Genomic DNA, 26,832 nt, shown 5'->3' with positions numbered 1-26,832 from the left:
TTTTTTCAGTACTTTACGCTCGCTGTTATAACAAAAATGGTATTTCAGTTGTAAAACTAATTAATAATAATAATAAATTCAATTTGTACCGCACTTTACATTTGTAAAAATCTCAAAGTGCTACAGGAGATAAAGACAAAAGTTAAATGAATAAAACAATTAAAATGAATAAAACAACCAATGAAAGGAAGAACATAAAATAAAATAGATTAAAATAAATGAAAAAAAATGTATAGAAGTACAAATAAAAGTAAAAGAAAAATTCAGGCAAAAGCCTTGTTAAAAAGAAATGTTTTTAGGCCCTTTTAAAAGCCTCGACGGATTGTGGTGCTCTCGGTGGATGGGGAGAGGCATTCCACAGTCTGGGTGTGCGGCCGAGCAGAAGGCGAGATCGCCCCCATGGAGTGCAGCTTAGTCCTGGGGGCTTTGAGGAGGTAGGCTGTGCCGTAGCGGAGGGAGCGTGTGGAGGACTGGGGGGTGAGGAGTTCCTTGAGGTCGACTAAGTCTAAACATCACAATTTCAAAATGGTAATGGTGCATTTTGAGTGTCTAGAAAAAAGCGCTATATAAATGCAATTCATTATTATTTATATATCTCTTTCATCCAAGCACTTTACAATTTGTTCCTCACATTTTACCCATTCACACACAGACGGAGGAGGCGACCATGTGTAACAGAGGCAACTCGCCCCTGCCACGAATTCGACCATGCCTTGAGTGGAGTCGAACCCCAGGCGTCCGCACTGCGGGCGACATCACAAACCGCTGCGCCAAGAAAGGAATTCCCTTCTAAGCGCTCAGTTTGGATGCCTCTGGGGAGTGAGTTTTACACCCGTTACATTCACCCCCCTAAACTCACACCACCCAAGGCATCCGGGTCACGGCACCAGTGTAACAGAGGCAACTCGCCCCTGCCACGAATTCGACCATGCCTTGAGTGGGAGTCGAACCCCAGGCGTCCGCACGGCGACATCACAAACCGCTGCGCCAAGAAAGGAATTCCCTTCTAAGCGCTCAGTTTGGATGCCTCTGGGGAGTGAGTTTTACACCCGTTACACATGCGAGGTGCCAACCTGCTCATGGGAGCAGTTAGGGGTTTAGAGTTTTGGCTCAAGGACACTTCGACACGCTGCCCGGGGGAGGAGCGGGAATCGAACCGGGAACTTTCCGACTACCAGACGACCGCTCTACTTCCTGAGCCACTGTCGCCCCTAATTTCAACATTGTTATCACTAGAGTTGTTCCGATACCGATACTAGTATCGGAAATGCCGCAGATACTGCCTAAAATGCTAGTATCGGTATCGGCGAGTACACGTAAATTCTAGCCTCCGATCCCATGATGTAATTTATCTCCTGCCGAGTCCTGCGGAGAGTGAGGATTATAAAATGAACATGTTTTAAAGTGTGATGCTGTGTCATTTTAACAGCAGATACACTTTCTTAAATTCCATTGTCCCCGACAGTGCGGTGTGACGGGGAGCTCGGACGGGAATCGGGATGTGTTTGGCTGGTGTTATGATAGCATTAGCTGGAAAGATAGCTAGTTGGAACAACATCCGCTTTTAACGTTACATCAAATCAGATGATCGCCTGTCCTTTCTCCAGGACCTAACACTGTCCGTGACCGTCTATCAACAATAATGCACCCACGGTGAATGTATTTAAGTTAAGTAGCTACGGACTAGCGTTAGCTGACTATTACTAACGTTATCTTAATGTCGATGCGGGAAGGCGAGCTAGGTCAGTTAGCTTAGCTTGATAACGTTACCGTGTCTAAAGTTGGTGCTATTCACATAATCCAGCAATAATGGCTGCAGACCTGCAAGCAAAGTACAGCAAGTGCCAAAGGATAAGAGTCTGAGGCGGAGTTTCAAAAGAGAATGTTGATATTTATTTTGCATCAAAAATCACAACATGAGCGTTCTATCTGCCACTAGCTTACAGACTGAATAGGGTATATCTGCAGAGCCACGGAGTAGCGAGTGCAACACCGTTTAATGTCCGTGTGGATAATTGGAGTAGGGTATATCTGCAGTGCTGCAGCCCATACTCATTGATTAATGATACTAATACAAATCTATACAATCACCTGTTGTTGAATAAATACCATACGTTCTAGTTATTACTAAAAAACAGTAACAGTATCTAAAAAAAAAAGTATAATTTATATAATTTTTGTTTTATTTTTTTTTATGCACTGGTATCGGATAAATATCGGTATCGGCCGATACCCAAAGCTTAGGTATCGGAATCGGATCGGAAAGGGAAAAATGGTATCGGAACATCTCTAGTTATCACCCCACACAAACTAAAACCCCTCCCTACCTCACTCTCGCAAACCGTTCCTAAAACCATTTTCTTTACGTTGCATGATCATGTATACATTTATTATGTATTATAATTTTTGTATGTTTAAATATCAACATTATCTGGCCATCCTCAGTAAATACTATGGACCGTTGTGAGCGTTTCCAGGGTTAGGTCGCTTTCACATATAGTTCTGGTGGACTCGGTGCGGTTCTGGTGGTGAAGTTGCAACATTGTTGCATTCTTCATTTGGTTCGTCTGCGTTCACATAGCAATTTGTCAAGCGCACCGAACTCTCTGAACAATGTCACGCGGTCGAAAAGGGCGCTCGTCTATTGGACACAATGGAGAGTGGAAATCCCTCCCCTTCAGAAAGTGAAATGCGGAAATACACAAACTGCGTAGCCGTGAGCAGGCGTGATAGTAGCAGAGGCGTGGCAAATGTGTGTGTGTGGCTGCGAGCCCGTGTGTGCGCGCCCGTGTGTGTCTGTGTGTGTGGACTGCGAGCCATGTCTGACTCCAGATCAGCGGATCACCCAAGTCTGTCCACATGTGTTTGGTCCGCGGACCGAGTTCGACGCGCATTCACACAAACCCAAAAAACCGGACAATCGAATTCTGGTCCGATAGTCCGGACCAAACAGCCCCTGTGTGAAAGCGACCTTAGTTTAGCTTAGCTTAGTTAGCAGCTAACGTTAGTTAAGGTTTTTACCGCAACGTGGGCATACAGGAATGGCGAGGATGCAAAGCATGTTGGACGCATTGGACCCGTTGCTCGCACAGTTTTCACTGCACATAGAAACAGTGTGTGACACACGTTACACTCCCCCAGTGAGAGTCCGCGCTGCCAGGTGAACCCCCAGTGAGAGTCCGCGCTGCCAGGTGAAAAGAAGCGGTGGGCTGACTGGACATGTGTCGGAGGAAGCATGTGATAGTCTCCGCCCTCCCGGACCGACGGTAGGGGGTAGAGTGCGCAGGGAATTGGCATAACGACTAACATTGGGAGAAAAAAATAAAAATAAAAATAAAAAAGATAATACAAAAATATAAATTGAAGGTCCGCGCTCGTCTGTGTCCATTATGAAATGACAATTGCGCGACATTGGAATTCGGATAAGGTATCGTAATGTGACACTGAATGATCCAACGTGAATCGGTACTCGGTGGTACCTACGTAAAATCGGGTTGGTACCGTTAAAAAGTACAGAGTTCGGTGCCCGGCCCTAGTTAGCTCTAGAGAAACGGCTCTCTACGAAGAAACAAACAAAGTAAATAAAAGAACAGAGCGGTGGAGCCCCCCGGTGGTCACTCAGGGGAGGACAGGAAGTGCCCCCGGCAGCCAGGCTCACTCACCTTGGTGCAGGCCAGCTTGCTCATCATGAGGTGGGGGTCCTCCAGACGGTCATCGTCGTCGTCATCGTAGCTCGGCGAGGGGGCTCCCTCGGCCCCGAACACCCCCCCGCCCCCGTACTGGCCCCCGCCGCCCCCGTACTGGCCCCCCCGCCGCCGCCGTACTGGCCCCCGCTGTTGTCCCTGGGGTCGAAGGGGTCGACGACGATGGGCTCCGTGCCTTTGATCTCACAGCGGCAGAACGGGCAGCCCTGGCCCTCCGACTCCTGGTGGGAGGGGGAGAGAGAGAGGGGGAGAGAGGGGGAGAGAGAGAGAGAGAGAGGGGGAGAGAGAGAGGGGGAGAGCGAGAGAGAGGGGGAGAGAGAGGGAGGGGAGAGAGAGGGGGAGAGAGAGAGGCAGAGGGGGGGAGAGAGAGAGAGAGAGAGAGAGAGAGAGGGGGAGAGAGAGAGGCAGAGGGGGGGAGAGAGAGAGAGAGAGAGAGAGAGAGAGAGAGAGAGAGAGAGGGGGAGAGAGGGGGAGAGAGAGAGAGGGGGAGAGAGAGAGGGGGAGAGAGGGAGGAGAGAGAGAGAAAACAAGGTGGACGTCAGGTACAGGACGACGCGATCGTACAGAGCGCTCCTTTCATTCTTTTTTTGTAATTTTATTTCCAATTTTTTAAAACAAAACAGACAAACAGAAACAAGTCATGAAACAGTATGAAAAACATTGAATTAATTAATACATTTCCCCAAGGAGATCAATAAAAGGAATATCTTATCTTAAATGAAAATAACAAAACCATAACTTTTTCTGTATTTCAGTCGCATAAAGTCTGGCCGCATGGTTCTCATCAACTCACACCATCTCCTCCTCCTCCATCTCCTCAAACCTCTCATCACATAGATCTCATGGAGCACCTCTCCTCAAACATCTCCTTCTGTAATAACCTGTCTTACCTGCCAGGCAGTGAGACAGGAGGTACAGTAATAATTACCTGCCAGGCAGTGAGACAGGAGGTACAGTAATAATTACCTGCCAGGCAGTGAGACAGGAGGTGCAGTAATAATTACCTGCCAGGCAGTGAGACAGGAGGTACAGTAATAATTACCTGCCAGGCAGTGAGACAGGAGGTACAGTAATAATTACCTGCCAGGCAGTGAGACAGGAGGTACAGTAATAATTACCTGCCAGGCAGTGAGACAGGAGGTACAGTAATAATTACCTGCCAGGCAGTGAGACAGGAGGTGCACATGAGGTGGCCGCAGGGCTCGATCTTCACGTCCTTGTCGTTCTCGGCACAGATCTTGCACAGCTGGAAGGTGGAGCCCATCTCACAGTACAGCTCATACTGCTCCTGTAGGGGGGGGGGGGGGGGGGGCAGAGGTCACAGCGGTCAGGACACGTTACATCAGGGGGGGGGGGGGGGGGGCAGAGGTCACAGCGGTCAGGACACGTTACATCAGGGGGGGGGCAGAGGTCACAGGGGGCAGAGACACGTTACATCAGAGATGTCTGTTTTCAGGTGCAGCTTCGTTCCTACAGATTCTGCGACAAAAACTGCAGTCTAGGGAGCTACCGTCTGGCGTGATACTGTAGACATCCAAGGGGGGGCGCTGTGGGATAGGTGGGTTATGTTGTAATGATCTTAATAGGTGGGTTATGTAGTAATGATCTTAATAGGTGGGTTATGTAGTAATGATAGGTGGGTTATGTAGTAATGATAGGTGGGTTATGTAGTAATGATAGGTGGGTTATGTGTAGTAATGATAGGTGGGTTATGTAGTAATGCTAGGTGGGTTATGTAGTAATGATAGGTGGGTTATGTAGTAATGATAGGTGGGTTATGTAGTAATGATAGGTGGGTTATGTAGTAATGCTAGGTGGGTTATGTAGTAATGATAGGTGGGTTATGTAGTAATGCTAGGTGGGTTATGTAGTAATGATAGGTGGGTTATGTAGTAATGATAGGTGGGTTATGTAGTAATGATAGGTGGGTTATGTAGTAATGATAGGTGGGTTATGTAGTAATTGTAGTAATGCTAGGTGGGTTATGTAGTAATGCTAGGTGGGTTATGTAGTAATGATAGGTGGGTTATGTAGTAATGATAGGTGGGTTATGTGTAGTAATGATAGGTGGGTTATGTGTAGTAATGATAGGTGGGTTATGTAGTAATGATAGGTGGGTTATGTAGTAATGCTAGGTGGGTTATGTAGTAATGCTAGGTGGGTTATGTAGTAATGATAGGTGGGTTATGTAGTAATGCTAGGTGGGTTATGTAGTAATGATAGGTGGGTTATGTGTAGTAATGATAGGTGGGTTATGTGTAGTAATGATAGGTGGGTTATGTGTAGTAATGATAGGTGGGTTATGTAGTAATGATAGGTGGGTTATGTAGTAATGATAGGTGGGTTATGTAGTAATGCTAGGTGGGTTATGTAGTAATGATAGGTGGGTTATGTAGTAATGATAGGTGGGTTATGTGTAGTAATGATAGGTGGGTTATGTAGTAATGCTAGGTGGGTTATGTAGTAATGATAGGTGGGTTATGTGTAGTAATGATAGGTGGGTTATGTAGTAATGATAGGTGGGTTATGTGTAGTAATGATAGGTGGGTTATGTAGTAATGATAGGTGGGTTATGTGTAGTAATGATAGGTGGGTTATGTAGTAATGATAGGTGGGTTATGTAGTAATGCTAGGTGGGTTATGTAGTAATGCTAGGTGGGTTATGTAGTAATGATAGGTGGGTTATGTAGTAATGATAGGTGGGTTATGTAGTAATGCTAGGTGGGTCAGGGTCCTCTCACCTGGGTGACCTTGATGTGGTCCTGGGGCGACGGCTCACAAAGACCCGTCAGGTCTGGGTTCTGGGTCCGACCGTCAGGAAACAGATAGCTACACACACACACACACACACACACGCACACACACGCACACATTACTCCTGTATTCTCCTCCCTCAGTGCCCTTGGACATTTTGAAAGGCACAGTTTACATAATATACATATTTCCGTGATTGTTACTAAATGGTATGTTTGCACAAATACCAGTCAGGCCACACGGTGATGAAAACATCGGTTCAGACTCAACAACCCGACAGTTCATTCTAACGTCGTTGCCATAACGATGCACGGTTCCGCGCAGCTATTTTACAAAGAATCGAGTCAGACCCTGTAATTGCCGGTTTGGAAAAAAAAAAAAAAAAAAAAAAAAACGCTTTGTAGATGGAAGGCAGCGCGCTGCGCACATACGCCTTCACGGCCTCCGAGCAGCGTGTGATTACGGGGTTTGGACGGGCCAGGCTGCGTCTCTCACGAAACAAAAGGGATCAACGTTGGCATTAAAAAGGCGATGGTTACGCCGGCCGAGCCGTGGGCCGCAGGATGACAGACGGGACGGAGAGCTGGGTCTGTGCAGAGAACAGCGTCCAGGGTTCAGAGACAGAGAGCTGGGTCTGTGCAGAGAACAGCGTCCAGGGTTCAGAGACAGAGAGCTGGGTCTGTGCAGAGAACAGCGTCCAGGGTTCAGAGACAGAGAGCTGGGTCTGTGCAGAGAACAGCGTCCAGGGTTCAGAGACAGAGAGCTGGGTCTGTGCAGAGAACAGCGTCCAGGGTTCAGAGACAGAGAGCTGGGTCTGTGCAGAGAACAGCGTCCAGGGTTCCCACAGACATGGCAAAATTAAATTCAAGTACTTTCCTAAGCACTATTTTCCATTTTAACTAGGGATGTCCGATATTATCGGCCGATATTGGCATTAAAATGTGATATCGGAAAATATCGGTATCGGGTTAAAAATTTTTTTTTTTTTTTTTACATTTATTTAACCTTTATTTACAAGCAAGCAAGCAAGTAAGAACAGATTCTGATTTTATTTATTGTCAAAAGTATGCATAATGTTGTGTTAATTCCACGACAAGAGATCTGTAATGTTAATTACCTGAAATTATTCCGTTTTTTGGGGGGGGAACCCTGCATATATCGGTACACACACACACTGTATACGTGCAAAATGTCGTTCCAGCAAAGTAGGCTTCTATTATTCTAATGACTTGTTTTATTAGGTATTACAGTAGTAAGTCCTACTGTAGAACATGACATATTAGCATGACATCTCATTTAGTAATGTCAATACTGAACGGCTGCGCGATTGGCTCTTGACAATTTTTTTTATTTCATTCATTTATGCATTTATTTATCCACTCTGGTTGGATGGTGTATTGTACTTGTGCTGTATAATGACAATACAATTGAATCTAATCTCGTTTTGAGATCAGTCGCAAATCGCTTCCTGTTGAGTGGATCAGCGTGGTGCAGATGCAATGCCCAACCTTTGAAGCCGGTTTGCACACGGCACATTTAGCCACTGTTGTGTTAACCTCGGCCTGAGTAACGCCCCCCCCCCCCCCCACGTTGATGATGGTGGAACGTTGGTTCTGCATAAATAGGTGTAAACGCGGGCTGGTTCGCCAGAAAAATCCGTCCGTGAAGCTCTGAGAGAGCGCACCAAAGCATACAACGACGGCCTAGAGGCAGGCAACATGAATGACCACAAGGTGGCGCGATACAACGTAAGGAGGACTGTGTCAGAGGCCAAACGACGCTACAGGGATAAAATTGAACTCCAGTTTGAACAAGCTGACTCTAGAGCTATGTGGCAGGGGCTCAAAACGATGACAGACTACAAAGGCGCCTCCCTCAAACTGAACAGTGACATCTCCTTAGCAAATGACCTCAATACCTTCTATGCGAGGTTTGATGCTGGTAATAACAACACCAGCTCACAAGCCTCGGCAATGGGGGGGGGGGGGGGGTCGGCTGCTGATGGAGGCGCAGTGTTCAGGGTAACAGAGCATGAGGTGAGGCGGACCTTTAAAAAAGTGAATATCAGGAAGGCAGCAGGTCCAGACGGCATCCCCGGCCGCGTCCTAAAAGTCTGTGCCGACCAACTGGCCCCAGTATTCACTGACATATTTAACCTGTCCTTAGAACAGGCTGTCATCCCCACCTGCCTGAAGAAGTCCACTATTATCCCTGTACCCAAAAAATCCAAGCCTGCTTGCCTCAACGACTACCGCCCTGTAGCTCTCACCTCCATAGCCATGAAGTGCTTCGAGAAGCTAGTAAAGGGCTACATCTGCTCCTCCCTCCCCATCAACATGGACCCCCTGCAATTTGCATACCGCCCCAACAGGTCCACGGAGGACGCCATATCCCATGTGCTGCACACAGCAGCATCACACCTGGACAAGAGGCAGGGGAACTATGTGAGAATGCTATTCATCGACTACAGCTCGGCATTCAATACCATAGTCCCCTCCATACTCATAGCCAAGCTCAGGGACCTGGGCTTGGGCTATGACCTCTGCCAGTGGGTCTTGGACTTCCTGACTGGCAGACCCCAGGTGGTGAGAGCAGGCAACTGCACCTCCTCATCCATCACCCTCAACATAGGGGCCCCCCAGGGCTGTGTTCTGAGTCCCCTCCTCTACTCCCTGTACACACACGACTGTGTGGCTCAGCGGAGTAGCAATACAATCGTCAAATTTGCTGACGACACAGTGGTGGTGGGCCTGATCTCTGCCAACGACGAGAGGGCCTACCTGGAAGAGGTCAAGGTCCTGGCGGGATGGTGCCAGGAAAACAGCCTCTCCCTGAACGTCAGCAAAACAAAGGAGATGATTGTGGACTTCAGGAGGTCGGGGGTCAAGGACTACAGCCCCCTCAGCATCGACGGGGCACCGGTTGAGAGAGTCAACAGCTTTAAGTACCTCGGAGCCTACATATCCGAGGACTTGACATGGACCACACACATTAACAGTGTTGTGAAGAAGGCACGACAACGCCTCTACTTCCTCAGGCGCCTAAGGAAGTTCCAAGTCAGCCAGAAGATCCTTAAGAACTTCTACTCATGTACAATAGAGAGCATCTTGACCGGCAACATCACCTCCTGGTTTGGGAATAGCACTGCACAAGACCAAAGCAGACTACAAAGAGTGACACGTTCAGCCGAACGCACAATTAGGCTCCCCACCCTCCAGAACATTTACTACAAGCGTTGCAAGGGCAAGGCTAAGAGAATCATTAAAGACTCCAGTCACCCGAACAACTGCCTCTTTGAACTGCTGCCGTCAGGCAAGCGATACAGGAGTCTCAAGGCGAGCACAGAAAGACTCAGAAGAAGCTTCTATCCCCAGGCCATCAGGCTGCTAAACGAACAATGAATGAACACTACACAACAACAACCACCAAACGCACATAGCACACACATCCACACGCACACACTCACTTTAAACAAACACACTGTAGCACCCACTCCACACACTTATAGCACACACCCACTTTAAACAAACACACTGTAGCACCCACTCCCCACACTTTATATTTATGGATGAAGGATTGCACTACAACTCGTACACCTTACTGTAAATTGTACCTAAAATTGTACCTCATCCCATTTCTGCTTTGCACTAGATAGTACTGTACATTAGTACACTGCATAGTATTGTGTATTGTATATTATATGGTAACTCAGAACATTGTACATATGTCTAAACCGAACACTGTGACCTCATTTTCTTCTTCTAAATTCATGCTATATTATGTTATTATGTTATTTGATACTATCTTGTCTAGCACAGTCTCTGGAGCGTAACAGTAAGAAGCATTTTGTATGAAAGTATTCTGTACTTCTGTATGACAACTATTAAAGAACTTGAACTTGAACTTGAAAGCACCAAGGTTCAGAGGCTCCAGAAACAGAGCCGGAGCCCTGCCGGTGTGAAAGAGCCCTGAGAGAGAGCTGTGCAGAGACCCCCCCCCACCCCCACCCCTGGGCCGACACGTGGGGAAAAAAGGAGGCTGGACTCACAATTAGGGATGTCCGATATTGGCATTAAATTAAATTTGTTATTTTTTTCTTTTTACATTTATTTAACCTTTATTTACCCAGGCAAGCAAGTAAGAACAAATTCTGATTTTATTTATTGTCAAAAGTATGCATAATGTTGTGTTAATTCCACGACAAGAGATATGTAATGGTAATTACCTGAAATTATTCCGTTTTTTTTGGGGGGGGGGGACCCTGCATATATCGGTATCGGTTGATATCGGTATCGGAAATTAAGACTTGGACAATATCGGTATATCGGTATATCGGTAAAAAAAGCCAATATCGAGCATCCCTACTCACAATCCTTCCCGGTAGCCGTCGATGAGCGCCTGGAAGAGGGGCTTGTTGTGGGGGATGGTCTGCAGGATGTTGCCGTCTGCCGTGACGTAGCCGATGGCCCACTGGCCCAGCCGGGTGCAGCTCAGCCGGAAGATGTAGCTGGTAACAGAGAGACGCACGTTAGAGAGCACATGATGGTAAATGGTGCATTTACTGTAGCAGGGTTCCCACAGACGGTGCAAAATGAAATTCAAGGACTTTGAGTACTTTTACAAGCACTATTTTTCATTTGAACCCTTTCACTGCCACACTACAGAAGGTTAACCCTTTACTGTCACACTACCGACGAGCAGTTGGGGGTTTAGTGCCTTGCTCAAGGGCACTTCAGCGGTTGGTGTTAAGGGTATGGAGGGAGAGAGTTATTCATTCACTTCCCCCCAGCCCATCTTTCCTGCTGGTCCGGGGGATCGAACCGGCGACCTTCCGGCCACACACCGCTGCCCCAACCTTCTGTGTATTGTCGCAGTGAAAGGGTTAACCGTTTGGTAGTGCGGCAGTGAAAGGGTTAAAAGGACATTTCGAAGGATTACAATTAACTTTTAAATGCAGTTTTCTTTTTACTTTTAAAATATTTTTGTATTTAATTTTTTTATTATTTTTTAAACAAACACATAAACAAACATGACAACACACGATAAGATATACAAGCATTAGTTGTCAGTGCACATCCAATGAAATAACATTTTAGTTAATTGTCTTATACAGGATATACCCCCAATACCTGCTATCTAATACCCTACACACATTATGCTCTAGCTCGTACCCCCCCCCCCCCCCCCCCCCTCCCAGACCCCCCATTGGATAATCCATCCATTTTCCCTCGCTCCTAACCAGACATTACCATTATATGCTAGCTTTTATTTTCTCCACCACTTCTAACCACAATGTCATTTTGGATTCATTGAGACCCAAAATTCTTGCTGTAGATATTTCTTGATAGATCACATCGAGATATGTAATAATCCAGACCTTTTCGGCACATTTTTTCCGGTTGGAACCATCGTGATGCTATCAGCTTTTTAGCCACTGTGATACCCGATAAAACCAATCTCTTTAGCTGTGGATGTACTGCACACTCAAAAACATCATTCAGCAGTAATACAGAGGGGTGTACAGGTATATTCCAATTTAAGAGGTTTGATAGTTGCTGGGTCACCTCTTTCCAGAATATCTTAACTGGTGGGCAGTCCCAGTACATGTGCATAAATGTCCCCTCGTCCCCATTTGTACATAAGGAGCATTTGGAGTCTTGTATAAGACCCATTTTTTTCAGTCTTATAGGAGTCAAGTATGTCCTGTGAATATAGTTAAGATTGATTTGTTGATGGTCCGGGTTCCTTGATGTGAATCGAATATTTGCCCAGGCTTCTTGCCAATCAAAATCACTTTCCAGGTCTGGTATATCCCTCCTCCAGACGGATTCTAGGTGGAGGGTTTCATATGAGGACGTTAGTAATTGTTGATAAAAATCTGAAACAAAACCTCTTGATGTCTCTCTTTCATAGAAGAATTTGTGGTATCTGTGGTGTACAATTGGTATATTTAATGGAACACCGTGAGCCTTCAAACATGCCAATAACTGTGCGTAAAAGTAATATGTGGACTTGGCGAGATTAAATTTTTTGCGTATTTCATTGAAACTACAAAAACCCTGTTTATTGAAGACGTCTCCTAATGAGTGTATGCCTTGCTTTTCCCATCTAGGGAATCTTATAGGTTGTTTATCTATCCAGAGTGCATTGTTATTGAATAAGGGAGTATGATTATGCCATTTATGTAGGGTAGAATATTTTTTTTGTGTTTCGCGCCATATCCGGATCGCATGAGTGATTATGGGGCCAAATTTCCGTTCGCATTGCTTAATTGGTAATTTGGTGTTACTTTTAAAATATATATATATTTTCTTAAAAAAAAAAGCACTTTAAGCACTTCAAGGACCTTGTGTGAACCCGGTGTCAGAGAGTAAGTGGTAAACGGTGCATTTATATAACAGCTTTTATCCAAAGCGCTTTACAATTTTGTTCCTCACATTTGACCCGTTCACTCACACATTCACACACCGACGGCGGAGGCGACCGTGCGAGGTGCCAACCTGCTCATCGGGAGCAGTTAGGGGTTAAGTGTCTTGCTCAAGGACACATCGACACGCTGCCCAGGGAGGAGCGGGAATCGAACACGGGAACCTCCGGATTACCAGACGACTCTGCTCTACCTCCTGAGCCACTGTCTTAGGTGAGTATAGGGAATAACACCAGGACTGAGCCTAAACCACTGCATCAGTTAGTTCAGGTCGTCTGGAAAAGCAGAAGGTTCCCGGTTCAATTCCCGGGCAGCGTGTCGAAGTGTCCTTGAGCAAGACACTTAACCCCCTAATTGCTTGCGATGAGCCGGTTGGCACCTTGCATGGTCGCCTCCGCCGTCGGTGAGTGAACGGTTACTTACTCATAGTATACATTAGATTCTAGTGTTTATTGTAACCATATTCATTGTAATATAATATAACTGATAGGGCATACAGACCCTCATCCGCACCTTTGATCACACTGCCTACTTGCTCTGATGCGTATTTTCCGAGTTAATTATATTGTTTACTCTGCCTATTTTCACTGTGTGTGTGTGTGTGTGTGTGTGTGTGTGTGTTGATTTAATTTAGTTGTGTTGATATTTCCATTTTTGCAAAATGGGTATATTCTGTTTGGTTTTACGCAATACGTCTATCGGTGTGCTGTGTGTGTGTGTGTGTGTGTGTGTGTGTGTGTGTGTGTGTGTGTGTAGGGGCAGGTATGTATAACAGTTGTTCTTCTTCCTGTTCCTTTCGGCCATGGAATTGGAATTTGGTGGATTATATGAATATGTACTGTTGGACTGTGGTAATTCCATGTACGAATAAATAAATGATGATGATGATGATGATGATGATGATGATGATGATGATGATGATGATGATGATGATGTTGAATGAAACATTTAGGTTTGATTGCTATTGTTTTATTGTGCTTGTATTTTTTTTTTAACTGAAGAATTAGACTTTTCATTTAAAATGCCGGTTGTATGGTAGTCTACTGTATGTGTATCGTGTCTGGTTATGTATGTTTTGTCATAATTCGTGCTGCTAGCCTCCTCGGCCAGATCACCCTTGAAACAGGAGACATCGGTCTCAATGGGTTTTTATTATTTTTATTTTCTGGTTAAATAAAGGTTTGATGATGACGATGATGATAAAAAGCTGTTACAAACGCACCGTTTACTATCCATCTACGCGAGTAGTGACCCCCTCCCCACGCGAGCGACCCCCCCTCACGAGACGGAAGCCACCAGGATGACGACGTCGCTCTGTGAAACACTGACTGGACTGAAAGGGACACTGAACGTACAGTGTCGTAATAAAAGGCAGTGGCGAGGGGGAGGGGGGGGGGGGGTCCCACGTGGCCCAGAGCGGACCGAGAGCCAGTGGGGAGGGGGGGGGGGGCACTGCGTCCCACATGGGGGGGGTGGGCGGACCGAGAGCCAGAGAGGTGACATCAGCTCTGTGTACAGTACAATCAGGGCATTGATGCTAGTAGGTACGAGTACCACGCTGCTGCCACACACACACACACACACACACACACACACACACACACACACACACACACACCCACCCACACCCACACACGGTTTGCATTGATACAATGACACTGAGGGCACCGGAATGGTGTCACTGTATCAATGCAAACCAAGGCTCTGTGTGTGTGTGTGTGTGTGTGTAGGTGTGTGTGTGTGTGTGTGTGTGTGTGTGTGTGTGTGTGTGTATGTGTGTGTGTTGTGTGTGTGTGAATGTGTGTGTGTATGTGTGTGTGTGTATGTGTGTGTGTTTGTGTTGTGTGTCCAAAGCTAAACCCATGACTGGCGAGAGTCACCCCGGGTGCCAATAAAAGTGACAGTGGTGGTACGAATAATAGTGCGCCGCTACTGGCTGCCTCGTTAGGAGGAGAGGCTTCTGGGAGACGGACAGAAGGGGCGGGGCTTCTGAAATGTGCGGAGTCACCATGGCGACAGGGACAACATGGAGCTGCCGCCTGCCGCTGCAGCTTGTGTGTTTTGACAACAGGCCCCGCCCCCTTCGCGCAGCAGACGTGTTATGATTGTGACGACGTGTCAGACGGGTAAACACGGGTGTCGGTAGAAGGTTTTAGAAGCAATATACAGGTGCAGCTCAATACATTAGAATATCGTGGAAAAGTCCATTTATTTCGTCGCATTGATGCAGTAATTTGTGCAAAAGGAGCCCCGACTAAGTACTGAGTGAACAGTACAGTAGGCCGAATTTTATTTTTTTCCCATCCCAATGTTAGTCGTTATGCCAATTCCCAATCCCCTTCCTGGTCGTTGCGCACTCTGCCCCCTACCGTCGGTCCGGGAGGGCGGAGACTATCACATGCTTCCTCCGACACATGTGTAGCCAGCCCACCACTTCTTTTCACCTGGCAGCGCGGACTCTCCCTGGGAGAGTGTAACGTGTGGAAGGTCACACTACCTCCTCCAGATCCTTCCCTCGCTGTGCAGGCGCCCCGACCGAACTGTAGGAGTCGCTGTTTACAACGACCAGGACCCACCCCACCGGCTTCCCACCCGCTAACACTGCCAATTGTGTCAGTATGGACGGTTGGCCAAGCCGGAGGCACCACAGCTGGATTCGATCCCACTGTCTCTGTTAGAGCCATATGGAATCCGCGATCACGGAATCGCGGACGGAATCGCGGAATTGAGCAATAAAAATGGAATCCACTATAAATTTTTTTTTTTTTGGGACTTGTACAGCACTTTGTTCAACTTTGTCAGCGCTGTAAAGTTTAAACCTTTTAAAATCTTAGACAAACAAAACACTTTGCTTTCATGAAATATTGTAAGCCGTCATTTGAGGCTTTATAAAAGCAGCACAATGAACACAAATCTGTCAGTGCCGAGTCCGACCTCATCTTAAATAACAAACAGCATTGCTTGTTGTAGTTAACAAAGAGAGGCAGAGTTGATTTTGCAAAAATATATATAATTTTTTTTTTTTTAATAATCAAATTTTTTTTTCATAGTCGAATCCCATGCCCATCGAACGAAGCTTCGAAGCTTCAAAGTATTTAAGACAGCCCTATTAAATGGACTTATATCTTATTAAATTGTGGACATTTATTCATTCCCACTTATTAGACACTATTTCTGATGGTAAAATGAGCGTACAAAGCAAAATACAGAATTCTGAAATATTAAAACGGAAAAAACGGAATTTGGAAAAAAATAAAATGGAATTTGGAAAAAAATAAAACGGATTTCATATGGCTCTAGTCTCTGTGGTGGTAGACACTACAGACGCTTAGTCCGCTGCGCTACCCGGCCGCCCTGTAGGCCGACATTTCTATATAAAAAAATTAGGGATGTCCGAAATGTGATATCGGAAAATATCGGTATCGGTTTTCAAATTTTTTTTAAATTATAATATTTTTTTTTTTTTTTTTTTTTACATTTCTATAACCTTTATTTACCCAGGCAAGCAAGTAAGAACAAATTCAGATTTTATTTATTGTCAAAAGTATGCATAATGTTGTGTTAATTCCACAACAAGAGATATGTAATGTTAATTACCTGAAATTATTCAGTTTTTTGGGGGGGGGGGGGACCCTGCATATATCGGTATCGGAAATTAAGAGTTGGACAATATCGGTATATCGGTAAAAAAGCCAATATCGAGCATCCCTAAAAAATATATATATTTTGATTGAGTGGGGGCCTGGTCAACTTCGTTGTTTTTAAATGTGCTTTATAAATAAAGTGGATTGGATACATTCACTGTAAACACTCACCTTTAACATTCACTTTAGACACCTTAACCCGTTCACTGCCACACTACAGACGGTGAAAGCCAGGTTAACCCTTTGGTAGTCTGGTAGTGAACGGGTTTAGACCACCCATGGCAACAACAATGAGCCTTTCAGGTGGAAGTAGATTACCTGAACGGCTGGTGTGTGTGTGTGTGTGTGTGTGTGTGTGTGTGTGTGTGTGTGTGTGTGTGTGTGTGTGTGTGTGTGTGTGTGTGTGCGCGTGTGTGTGTGTGTGTGCACGTGTGTGTGTGCGTGTGTGTGCGTGTGTGTTCATGCATCTAACCTGCCAGGCTTGTGGATGAACTTCTGCAGCCGTGCCTTGACCTCGTCGTAGGTCAGGAAGGCCATGTAGCCGGGGTGGGTCACCGCCAGGCTGTTCCAGTTCCTCAGCAGGGACGACCACGGCTGCACACACACACACAGAGACACACACACACAGAGACACACACACACACAGAGACACACACACACAGAGACACACACACACAGTTCAGTTCAGAGTTTTTATTTGCCACATGGAATCATACAATCAGAGTTTCTCCATTACACAATCATAAATAGTCATTCCATGGACAAAAGGAGCAGGAAGAAGAATAAATCTTAGTTACCTGCCCCTTATTCCTAAACTAACAAGTATTTACTTAATGGTCGGCATACAACCTAATTTATACAAATAATAATTTATACCATTATAAAAGAAACACACAATCCACAGTTAAACAAAAAAAAATTATAATAATAATAATGATAAAGAATAAAAGAAAGAGAAAAAAAAGAAAAGATCTCACTATTCAGATCACATTTGATTTTCATACCGACTAAATATTTATTTTTTATAATTTTTTTTGAATTGATAAACACTATTACACCCCTTAAGCTCGCTATGGAGAGAATTCCACAACTTTACACCAATAACTGAAGGACACATCTGTTTAAGTGTGCACACACACACAGAGACACACACACACACGCACGCACGCACACACATTGGACATTGTGGGTTATTCTGATACATTCGTGCCCAAATTGACAATGGCAACCAGAGTTACACACACACACACACACACACACACACACACACACACACATAGGATGATGAACCTGACAATCAACACACAGCTCATGGGTACAGATAGCAGCGTCTTCTCCAAATTTCACGGATGCCAATAATAGCTGACACTGAGGCGCAATATCTTGCTAACTGTTTGGCTCTTCCCTTCGGACACACACACACACACGCGCACACACACACGCACACACACATAGTATAGTATAGTTAGTAACAGCAAGTATAGCATAGGGACATAGAATAAAAACTGCACATTGTATATATAGGAGTGTACATAGCATCCAGTGCCTTTAAGCGATTTATTAACATGTCCATTTTACCATGTCTATTCTAGTTATCTTTTTATTATTATTACTATTACTATTGGGGGCATGGCCAACCGGCGCATTTCACTGTACGCCCTGGTATGTATGTGATGAATAAACTCTTGAATCTTGAACACACACGCACACACACAGACACAGCAGAGAGAGAGAGAGAGAGTCACGGTGTGTGTGTGTGTGTGTGTGTGTGTGTGTGTGTGTGTGTGTGTGTGTGTGTGTGTGTGTGTGTGTGTGTGTGTGTGTGTGTGAGAGGAGCTGAATGGACGTGGCGATGTGAGCGGGATCGCAGTAACGGAGAGATATACTGAATCATTGACGGTGAGGCTGAAACAGCCGCTCGCCGCAGAGCAACAGCTCATCATCAGCTCCAGTCTCTCTCGCCGTCAAAACACCACACAGGGATTTCTCTGTTATGCAACAATAGAGAGTAATTTTCGGGGTGGAAATGACTACTAGACCATGGTGGGTGCGAGTCCCTGTGATCATAAATCACAGAAGCTAAAGCTAAAAGGATGTGTATCAGTGATAATCAAACCGTAGACAAAGAGGCCTGTTGGCATGTTAGATCCTGATATGAAGAGATTTGATTTGATTTTATTAGCCGGTGCCATAGCAACCAGCTAGTCTTCCTGGGGTCCACACACACACACATAGACAAACTATTATTATTGCAAAAACAAAATTATTAAAAGTCAGTACACACAATGCATAATGAAAATAACAATTAAGATAGCTAAAATTACATTACAGTGTAAAACAAAAATACTTTAGTGTTAAAAACAATTTAAGATTATTTAAAAAAAGTTAATCTACTGTAAATGCAGCAGAGCGGTGTGATTTTCATGTTCCATGTCTCACTTTCTCTGTTTAGCTGCCGTCTATTTTATACCTGTTTCATGTCTGCACTTTTATTTTCTTCCAATGTTGTGCTAAATTTTTTATTGCTGTGAAGCACTTTGAGTTTAAATTCTAGCATAAAAGGTGCTCTACAAATAAAGATGATTATTATTATTATTATTATTATTATCATCACAGGGGTCAGGGGTCTCTGCTGTGTCTGTGCGTGTGTGTGTGCGTGTGTGACCCTGAAGTTATGACTGCAAAAAAGGAAAATCACTTTTAGTGCTAATGTACCAGAGGTCTGAACTTGAGTTGAACTTGTGTTCCCTTCACTCATCAAGGACCATCCTCAGGCATCATCCATCATCATCCACTCCGGGTCCAATGACATTAAGTATCAACAGTCTGAGATCTCGAGGGAGGACTTTGGGGCCCTGATCTCCACAGTCCAGTCTTTTAAGAAAGCCTGTATTATCTCTGGTCCCTTCCCCTCCCCTCGGTATGGGGATGGCAAGTACAGCAGGATCCGTGAACTTCATATCTGGCTGAAGGGTTACTGTTGCCTAAATACGATTCCGTATATATAGAGAATGTCTATGTTTTCTGGAGACGTCCGGAGCTCTTTGCTAGGGATGGGCCTTCATCCCAACTGGAATGGGGAGCCTGGCTGCTCTCCGTGGGTATGGACATGGCTCTGAGATCCGCAGTGAGTGGGAGTAGGGAACTGGACCGGAAACATAGAACTTGGGGCTGACAGCCACCCCACACGCATGCCAGGGTACAGACTCGTAGCGAGCCTGCTAGTCATGCTAAACCGATGGAGCCTGCCAATCCCTATACCTTTCCTAACCATGCTGGGTGCCTCCTCCACCAGACTCCTCTCTTTCTATCTCTATCCTTAACCCGGTATATCCAATCAAAACTAGAATATCTCGTTACGCTCCGCTTTACCCAGCTCGTCCTTGTGCGATAAACCATGCCAACTTAATTGCGATTAAACCTACCCGCATGGCTGAAAATCGCGCTGTTAAATAAGATAAGATAAGATAAGATAAGATAAGATATTCCTTTATTGATCCCCTTGGGGAAATTCAGGCATCATAGCAGCATGGGGGGGAGGGGGGGGGGGGTACTACAGGTAGTAAAAAACAACACAGGCAGTGTAAACAATTAGATCAATATGGTCAATATAATTTACTATCTGACTAGCTGAGGAATATTCACATTATTCACAGTGTCACATAAGGTGCAGTATGGATGAGGTAGTGTTATAATTTACTATCTACTGAGTATACATTATTCACAGTATGACGGTATCCACTGAAATATACATTATTCACAGTATCACAGTATCACAGTATCCACATAGGGTGCAGTAAGCCTAAGGTAGTGTAGGTTGTCCTCCTTGGGTTCCTATAAGTCCCAGGTCAATGTCTGGTAGCAGTCGCTGTCGCTGCCCCCTGTTGTGGAGCCTGGAGGCTGCTAGTCGCTGCCCACTGTTGTGGAGCCTGATGGCCGCTGGTATGAAATATACAGAGTGCGTGAAGGTTGGCCTTATCAACATTCGTTCTCTGCCAACCAAAGCTCTTTTGGTAACATGGCTTAAACCTAATGACTTTGTGCCCTTAAACGAGGCTTCACCCCCTAATCTTATTAGCTCCCATATCGCACGCACCTCCAAGAAAGGAGGCAGAGTTGCTCTAATTTACGACTCTAAGCACAACTTTACATCCGACGCAAACTGTAAGTTTTCCTCGTTTGAGGTGCTCCTGTTGCGTCCCTCTCCCCCCAACAGAAAGTGTGGCGGTCTGATTCCTACCTCCACTCTATCCTTTGTAATGGCTGTCCTTTACCGCCCCCCAGGCCCTTACACCCTCTTCCTAGATGAGTTTTCCACTTTCATCTCCGAGCTTGTTACGCGCTCAGATAACATTTTAATTGTTGGTGATTTTAACATTCATTCCAACAAAACTCTAGATCCCCTAAATAAGGCTTTTACCGACATCATTGACTCTGTCTGTCTCATTCAAATCGTTGACCAACCCACTCACAGTGGTGGGAACACCCTGGACCTAGTCCTAGCCCGCGGTCTCACCGTGTCAGATTTGACCGTTTCTCCCTATGTTCCTGCTCTCTCAGACCACTACCTCATCAAATTTCAAATTGATTTGACGGTTTCTCGTCCAGACAGTGTAGAATCCTACATGAGCCGTCGTATTAACGCCTCAACTGTCCCAATTCTAGTTAACTGCCTACCAGACACCCTCTCTCCCTTCCTCTCTTACTCTGGCCCCCTTGATCTCTTTACAGACAAACTTAATGCCGCCCTTCATAGCACGCTCGACATTGTCGCTCCCCTTAACACAGCGGTTCCCAAACTTTTTTGGCCGTGCACCCCCTGTCACCTCCCGACCTAGCTGACGCACCCCCCAATGGGTTTCTGTTAGAAAAAATTGTTGCTGGTCTCCGTGCACAGATGAAGCACACCTGTGTCAGACACGCCCGAGACATTATTGTTTATTATTATTATTAAAACGTAGGTTTTTTATTAAAACGTTTCTTGAATTTCATGATTTACACAGTGAAAATCCCCATTTGAAATAATGTATATTAGTTATATTTATTAGGCATAAAAAAAATATATTGTTTGGTTCCCGTTGGTTGTCAGTTAAGGCCATGAGTAGGTAGGGAATTTATTTTATTTAATTTTTTATTTTATCTCTTCCCACGGCGACTATGGATAGGGAATTTCTTTCTTTAATTAAAATGTTCACGACAACATGGATGCATGTACTCTGCCAGCATGTTTAATATCCATAATACTAAAGGTTTGACTAAGATTTTTATGAAATTTTATTGTAAAAAAAAAAAAAAAAAAAAAATTATTTACCACCATTAGCCTTTTCATGTCATGCACCACCTAGAGGGCGCTCGCGCACCACAAGGGGTGCGCGCACCACAGTTTGGGAACCACTGCCTTAACACATTGCCCGCCGGGGGTATTGCCCATCTCATGCCCCTCTCTGCCAGCGCTGTAAACCTGAGATGTTTACCTTCTTTGCAGGGCTATAACTTTTTAAATGTTATTGCTATATTGACATTACTATGGCCCATTCAACATCGATTATCTATCGTTCAGGATGTGGGAACTTTTTCATTCATACATTGTTGTGTTAATACCTTCTAGAATATAAGTATGTTTTTAATCTTTTCTGCTGTAATTCCAAAAACGCTAGTTATAGGCCCAAACGCATTATATAGATTATCGATTGCCGTTTCCCCCTCATACACGGTACACCAAAAAACTCAAATGTATATGATCGGTATACATTATGCCTCATCATGCGTGGAGGAAAGGGGGGGGTCGTTTATAATTCCCCGATCATCAGTTTTACTGCTTTATGTAGGTTGGGTGGATATATTGATCAGATGGTTTGCAAACAAGGAAATGCACAATCGGGTTGAAAATAACATTATATTCCTCTTACCGTGGGCCGATGAGACTGGCGGTGAAAGATCCCAATTATACGACACCGATCGCCTAGGTCCATTTCCGGTTTGTATGGCGCAATAAACGCCGAAATCACATCGATTATTAAGTTTAGAAAGCGATCCATTATGTACATAGTGTCTGTTGGGAGTCCCGTAACGAGATGTGACTGCCGGATGGTTTTCATCGATGCACATCGGGCACATCCTGTCTGCGAGTGTAACTCGCCCGACCATCCACCAGGCGGCGGTATTGAGCCGTCGTTGCAGTCACATCTAAGGTCCAGCTGCAGGACCGGGGGTGGGTATATGAATTATGAATGCCATGGCGAAAAAATGAAATATTGATCTCAAAAACGCTGTACAGCGATCCTGGCGGTCAACGCATGGCAGCCAATAACGCTGGACAGCGTTTTTGGCGCTGGATGTGTTAAGCCTAAAATGAAACGTGCTCCGCAAAAACAAACTCCCTGGTTTACGGAGGAAACTCGCTCCTTTAAAAAGGCATGTCGCAAACTTGAACATAAATGGCGTTCGACCAAACTCTAAGTATTCCGCCCTTGCCTGGAATTATAGTTTACGTAACTACAATAAAGGCACTCTCACTTGCCAAAACCTCGTATTTTTCCAGGCTCATTAACGAAAACAACTCAAAAGTTTTTGTTTAACACAGTTGCAAAACTTACTCAGAAACAACCAAGTGCCCTAAACCATGCGTTCTCGGCTAACGAATTCCTTAAATTCTTTACCAAGAAAATGTATCTCATAAGAGATTAAATTGTTGGCTTACTCAACAATCAGAGTCCCTCCCAACCTCTGATGGGCTTTCCCCCTGACTTTGAATCCAGCCATACGCTATGCTGCCTTGAAAACGTCTCACTTAGTGCCCTCTCTAAATTGGTTGGCGCGGCTAAACCCTCAACCTGTCTGTTTGACCCTCTTCCAGCAACTCTCATCAAAAAACTCTTCCCAACTCTAAGCCCTGCCCTACTCAATATCTTCAATACCTCCTTGTCTACTGGCATGGTGCCCCTGGCCTTTAAATCAGCCGTCATTAAACCACTACTTAAAAAACCGAACCTCGACCCTCTAATCTTAAAAAATTATAGACCCATCTCCAATCTTCCGTTCCTATCCAAAATATTAGAACGGATTGTCGCAACGCAACTTACTGACCATCTATCAAACAATAATCTTAATGAATCTTTTCAATCTGGCTTTAGAGCCTTGCACAGCGGTTACCAAAGTCACAAATTACTTACTGCTCTCTCTTGACTCAAACCTAACTTCTGTGCTCTTATTGCTTGATCTCAATGCAGCCTTTGATACTATCGATCATTCGATTCTTCTAGGTCGGCTTGAGAATCATGTTGGCATTCGGGGTCACGCACTTGCTTGGTTTAAATCTTATTTAACTGATAGAACACACTGCATGGTCTATAATGATTTAACATCCGAGACCCTCCCAGTGCAATGCGGGGTCCCACAAGGCTCTGTCCTGGGCCCTTTGCTATTTTCGATTTACATACTACCCCTCGGCAATATCATACGCAAATTTGGCATAAACTTTCATTTTTACGCTGATGACACCCAATTATATATACCTATTAAGCCAAATGATTCCTCCCAATTAAAAAATCTTGAGGCTTGCCTGCTTGCCGTCAAAAAGTGGATGTCGCAAAACGTTCTACTCCTTAATGCAGATAAAACTGAGATGTTAATTGTTGTCCCCCCAAACCACAGAGGCCTGTTTCAGGACATCTCCCTCAACTTTGATACCTGTCATGTATCCCAGAGCTCCACCATAAAAAACCTCGGAGTAATTTTGTATTCCTCCCTCTCATTTAATGCACATATAAAAACTTTCACCAAAATTGCCTTCTTCCATCTTCGTAATATCAAAAAAAATCGCCCCATTTTAACTCTGGCTGATGCTGAAACCCTAATTCATGCTTTTGTCTCATCACGTCTGCACTTTTTTCAGGCATACTTAATTCAAGCTTCAAAAATCTTAAACTCGTGCAAAATGCGGCTGCACGGATACTAACTAAAACTAGAAAATTTGATCACATCACACCAGTTTTGTCCACCCTACACTGGCTTCCTATTCAAGCCTGATCTGACTTTAAAGTGCTACTCCTCACCTACAACATTTTTAATGGGCTTGCACCGCTCTATCTATCCGATCTCATCTCTCGATACTCGCTCGCTCGTGCTCTGCACTCACAAAATGCGGGGCTTCTATCGATTCCTAGGGTTAAAATGAAATCCGCCGGCCACAGAGCCTTTGTCTACCGCGCTCCCTACCTGTGGAACAAATTACCTGCCGTCGTCAGGGGCGCCTGCTCTGTCGAAGCTTTTAAATCCCTGCTTAAGACCCATCTTTTCTCTCTCTCCTTCAACCTACCCTGATCTCACCTGGTCGGGGACTGCCCCTTAGATTAATCTGTCTAGTTTAGTTAGGATGTCTATTTGCTCCCTTGTTTGCTTTTCTGCAGACATGGGAGAACCTTTTAACCTCTGTCTCCGTCTCAACCGGTCCCATGGAACAGCTTCATACCGTCTTCTGTCTGGCCTGCAGTGCTGAACCTTCTGAGTGGCTTCTCCTGCCCCCACGGGGCATACGGCCCTGAGCTATTGTCTTGTATCGCATCCTGTATCCATACGCCTGCAGTAGTTCTATCTATTACTCTATTTCACAATTTTCGTATATACTATGATTCTACTGTCACCATGTATGCATATGCTCACTACATGTATTTATTGCTCCATCTCCGCCCACTACAAACATGGGAACTCTCTAACCCCCTCCTATTGCTAGGTTTTAGTGAGTTGTTCCTTACCTTCGCGTGGGGTATGTCTGGGAGTGTTGCATTTATTTATTTTGTTATTTAAAAAATGTTGGACCTTATGGTGTTCTAGTTTTGTTCTTGACTTATTGTGAGGTTTCTTCTTGACTTGTTTAAAGAAGAAGTGTACGGCCCATGGGGACATTAACGTGTGTTGTCGGGCCTTACAAATAAATTTGATTTGATTTACTCAAATTTTTCTGTAATGGTTGCAAGATTCCATATTCCAATATTCCAGCATAGAGGTATGAGCTGGAAAACACTGCGGTTCCATAGCCTGAAGTCTTATGTAGTACAGGTAAAGATTCTATAAAAATACGTTCAGAAATGGGTCTTTGAGAGACGTCAGAGTAAAACCGACGACAAAAGAAAAAGCTTTCCAAAAATCCATTTCCTCAACCACCGCTGTGTGTTCTGAAGTCTGAATCACTTCTGGTTTTCGCTCGTCAACTTTCACACCTAGTTCCCCTATTCGCACCCCCCCCCCCCCACGTGGGGTATCGTTGGAAACGTACACTTGTTGGCGACAACGCTGACCAATCATTTTCACCATCAGCGGATGATTGGCAGGTCCGGGGGGTGGTCATCTGACACGCGGCTCATAACAAAAGACGCTCGCCTGACATATCGTCATGTAACTCGTGAGCCGAGGCACGGAATTGGTCGAGTGAGGTGGCGTTCGAACGGCAACAAATAGATCTTTCGAACGGTATATTATACGTTCGGCGAAAAATGCAGCACCGAGGCGCTAGGCGCTCGCAAAGTGCCGTGACTTGCGTGCAAGGACAAAAAAACCGCACGTATACGGTACGTGCCAGTGCACGCTATGAGGTTTTAAACTAGTCTCAGGTGAACTAATGCAGCAAACGCTGTGCGTCTTTACCTGGAATAGCCGCGTGAAGATGTCGAACTCGAAGACGGAGATGTAGTCGTTGCAGGTGAGGTCTATGGTGGACTTGAGGGCCATGGCCTCCAGGCCCGAGCTGATGGGGTGACACTCGTGGAGAGACTGGCGGAACACCTTCCACGGCACGATGGTCCTGGAAGACACACCGCGTCACAACCCGTCCTTTAGACACGGACCAACTGAGACTGCATACAGTACAGAGTGGTACAGAGTATAGAGGTGTATAGAGTAGTATAGCAGTACAGAGTATAGATGTGTATAGAGTAGTATAGCAGTACAGAGTATAGATGTGTATAGAAAATTATAGAGCAATATAGAATAGTAGTATAGAGTAGTATAGATGAGAATAGAGTATTTTTTATTTGATTTGATTTATTGACAAAAACATATAACAAAAATAGAGTATAGAGGGGTATAGAGTAGTATAGAGGTATATATTGTAGCATAGTAGTATAGGGATATAGTAGTATAGATAGAGGAGTATAATAGTAATACGGTAGTATAGTATGATGTAGTGGTATAGAGTAGTATACAGTAGGATAGAAGGAGTATACAGGAGTATATAGAGTTAGTTTGTATATAAATTATAAACGTTAACAGTCTACCAGCTAGTGGCAGGACTACCCGACTCCTATAA

General features: G+C 44.9%; 1 protein-coding gene across 1 annotated transcript in view; it reads right to left on the bottom strand.

The window, feature by feature from the left end:
• The window catches only part of cbl (Cbl proto-oncogene, E3 ubiquitin protein ligase), a 42,209-nt gene extending 15,921 nt beyond the window's left edge, over nucleotides 1-26,288 (bottom strand). The window contains 7 exon segments of the mRNA XM_084323355.1: nucleotides 3,663-3,805; nucleotides 3,808-3,925; nucleotides 4,861-4,992; nucleotides 6,446-6,533; nucleotides 10,828-10,965; nucleotides 17,002-17,123; nucleotides 26,172-26,288. Coding sequence (XP_084179481.1) covers nucleotides 3,663-3,805; nucleotides 3,808-3,925; nucleotides 4,861-4,992; nucleotides 6,446-6,533; nucleotides 10,828-10,965; nucleotides 17,002-17,123; nucleotides 26,172-26,255 — 825 coding nt within the window. The 5' untranslated portion in view covers nucleotides 26,256-26,288.
• Nucleotides 26,289-26,832: the final 544 nt, after the last annotated feature.

This window comes from Notolepis coatsorum (genome assembly GCF_963971535.1).
Source record: "Notolepis coatsorum genome assembly, chromosome: 1".
Taxonomy (NCBI): domain Eukaryota; kingdom Metazoa; phylum Chordata; class Actinopteri; order Aulopiformes; family Paralepididae; genus Notolepis; species Notolepis coatsorum.
This window is presented reverse-complemented; position numbering and strand designations above follow the sequence as displayed.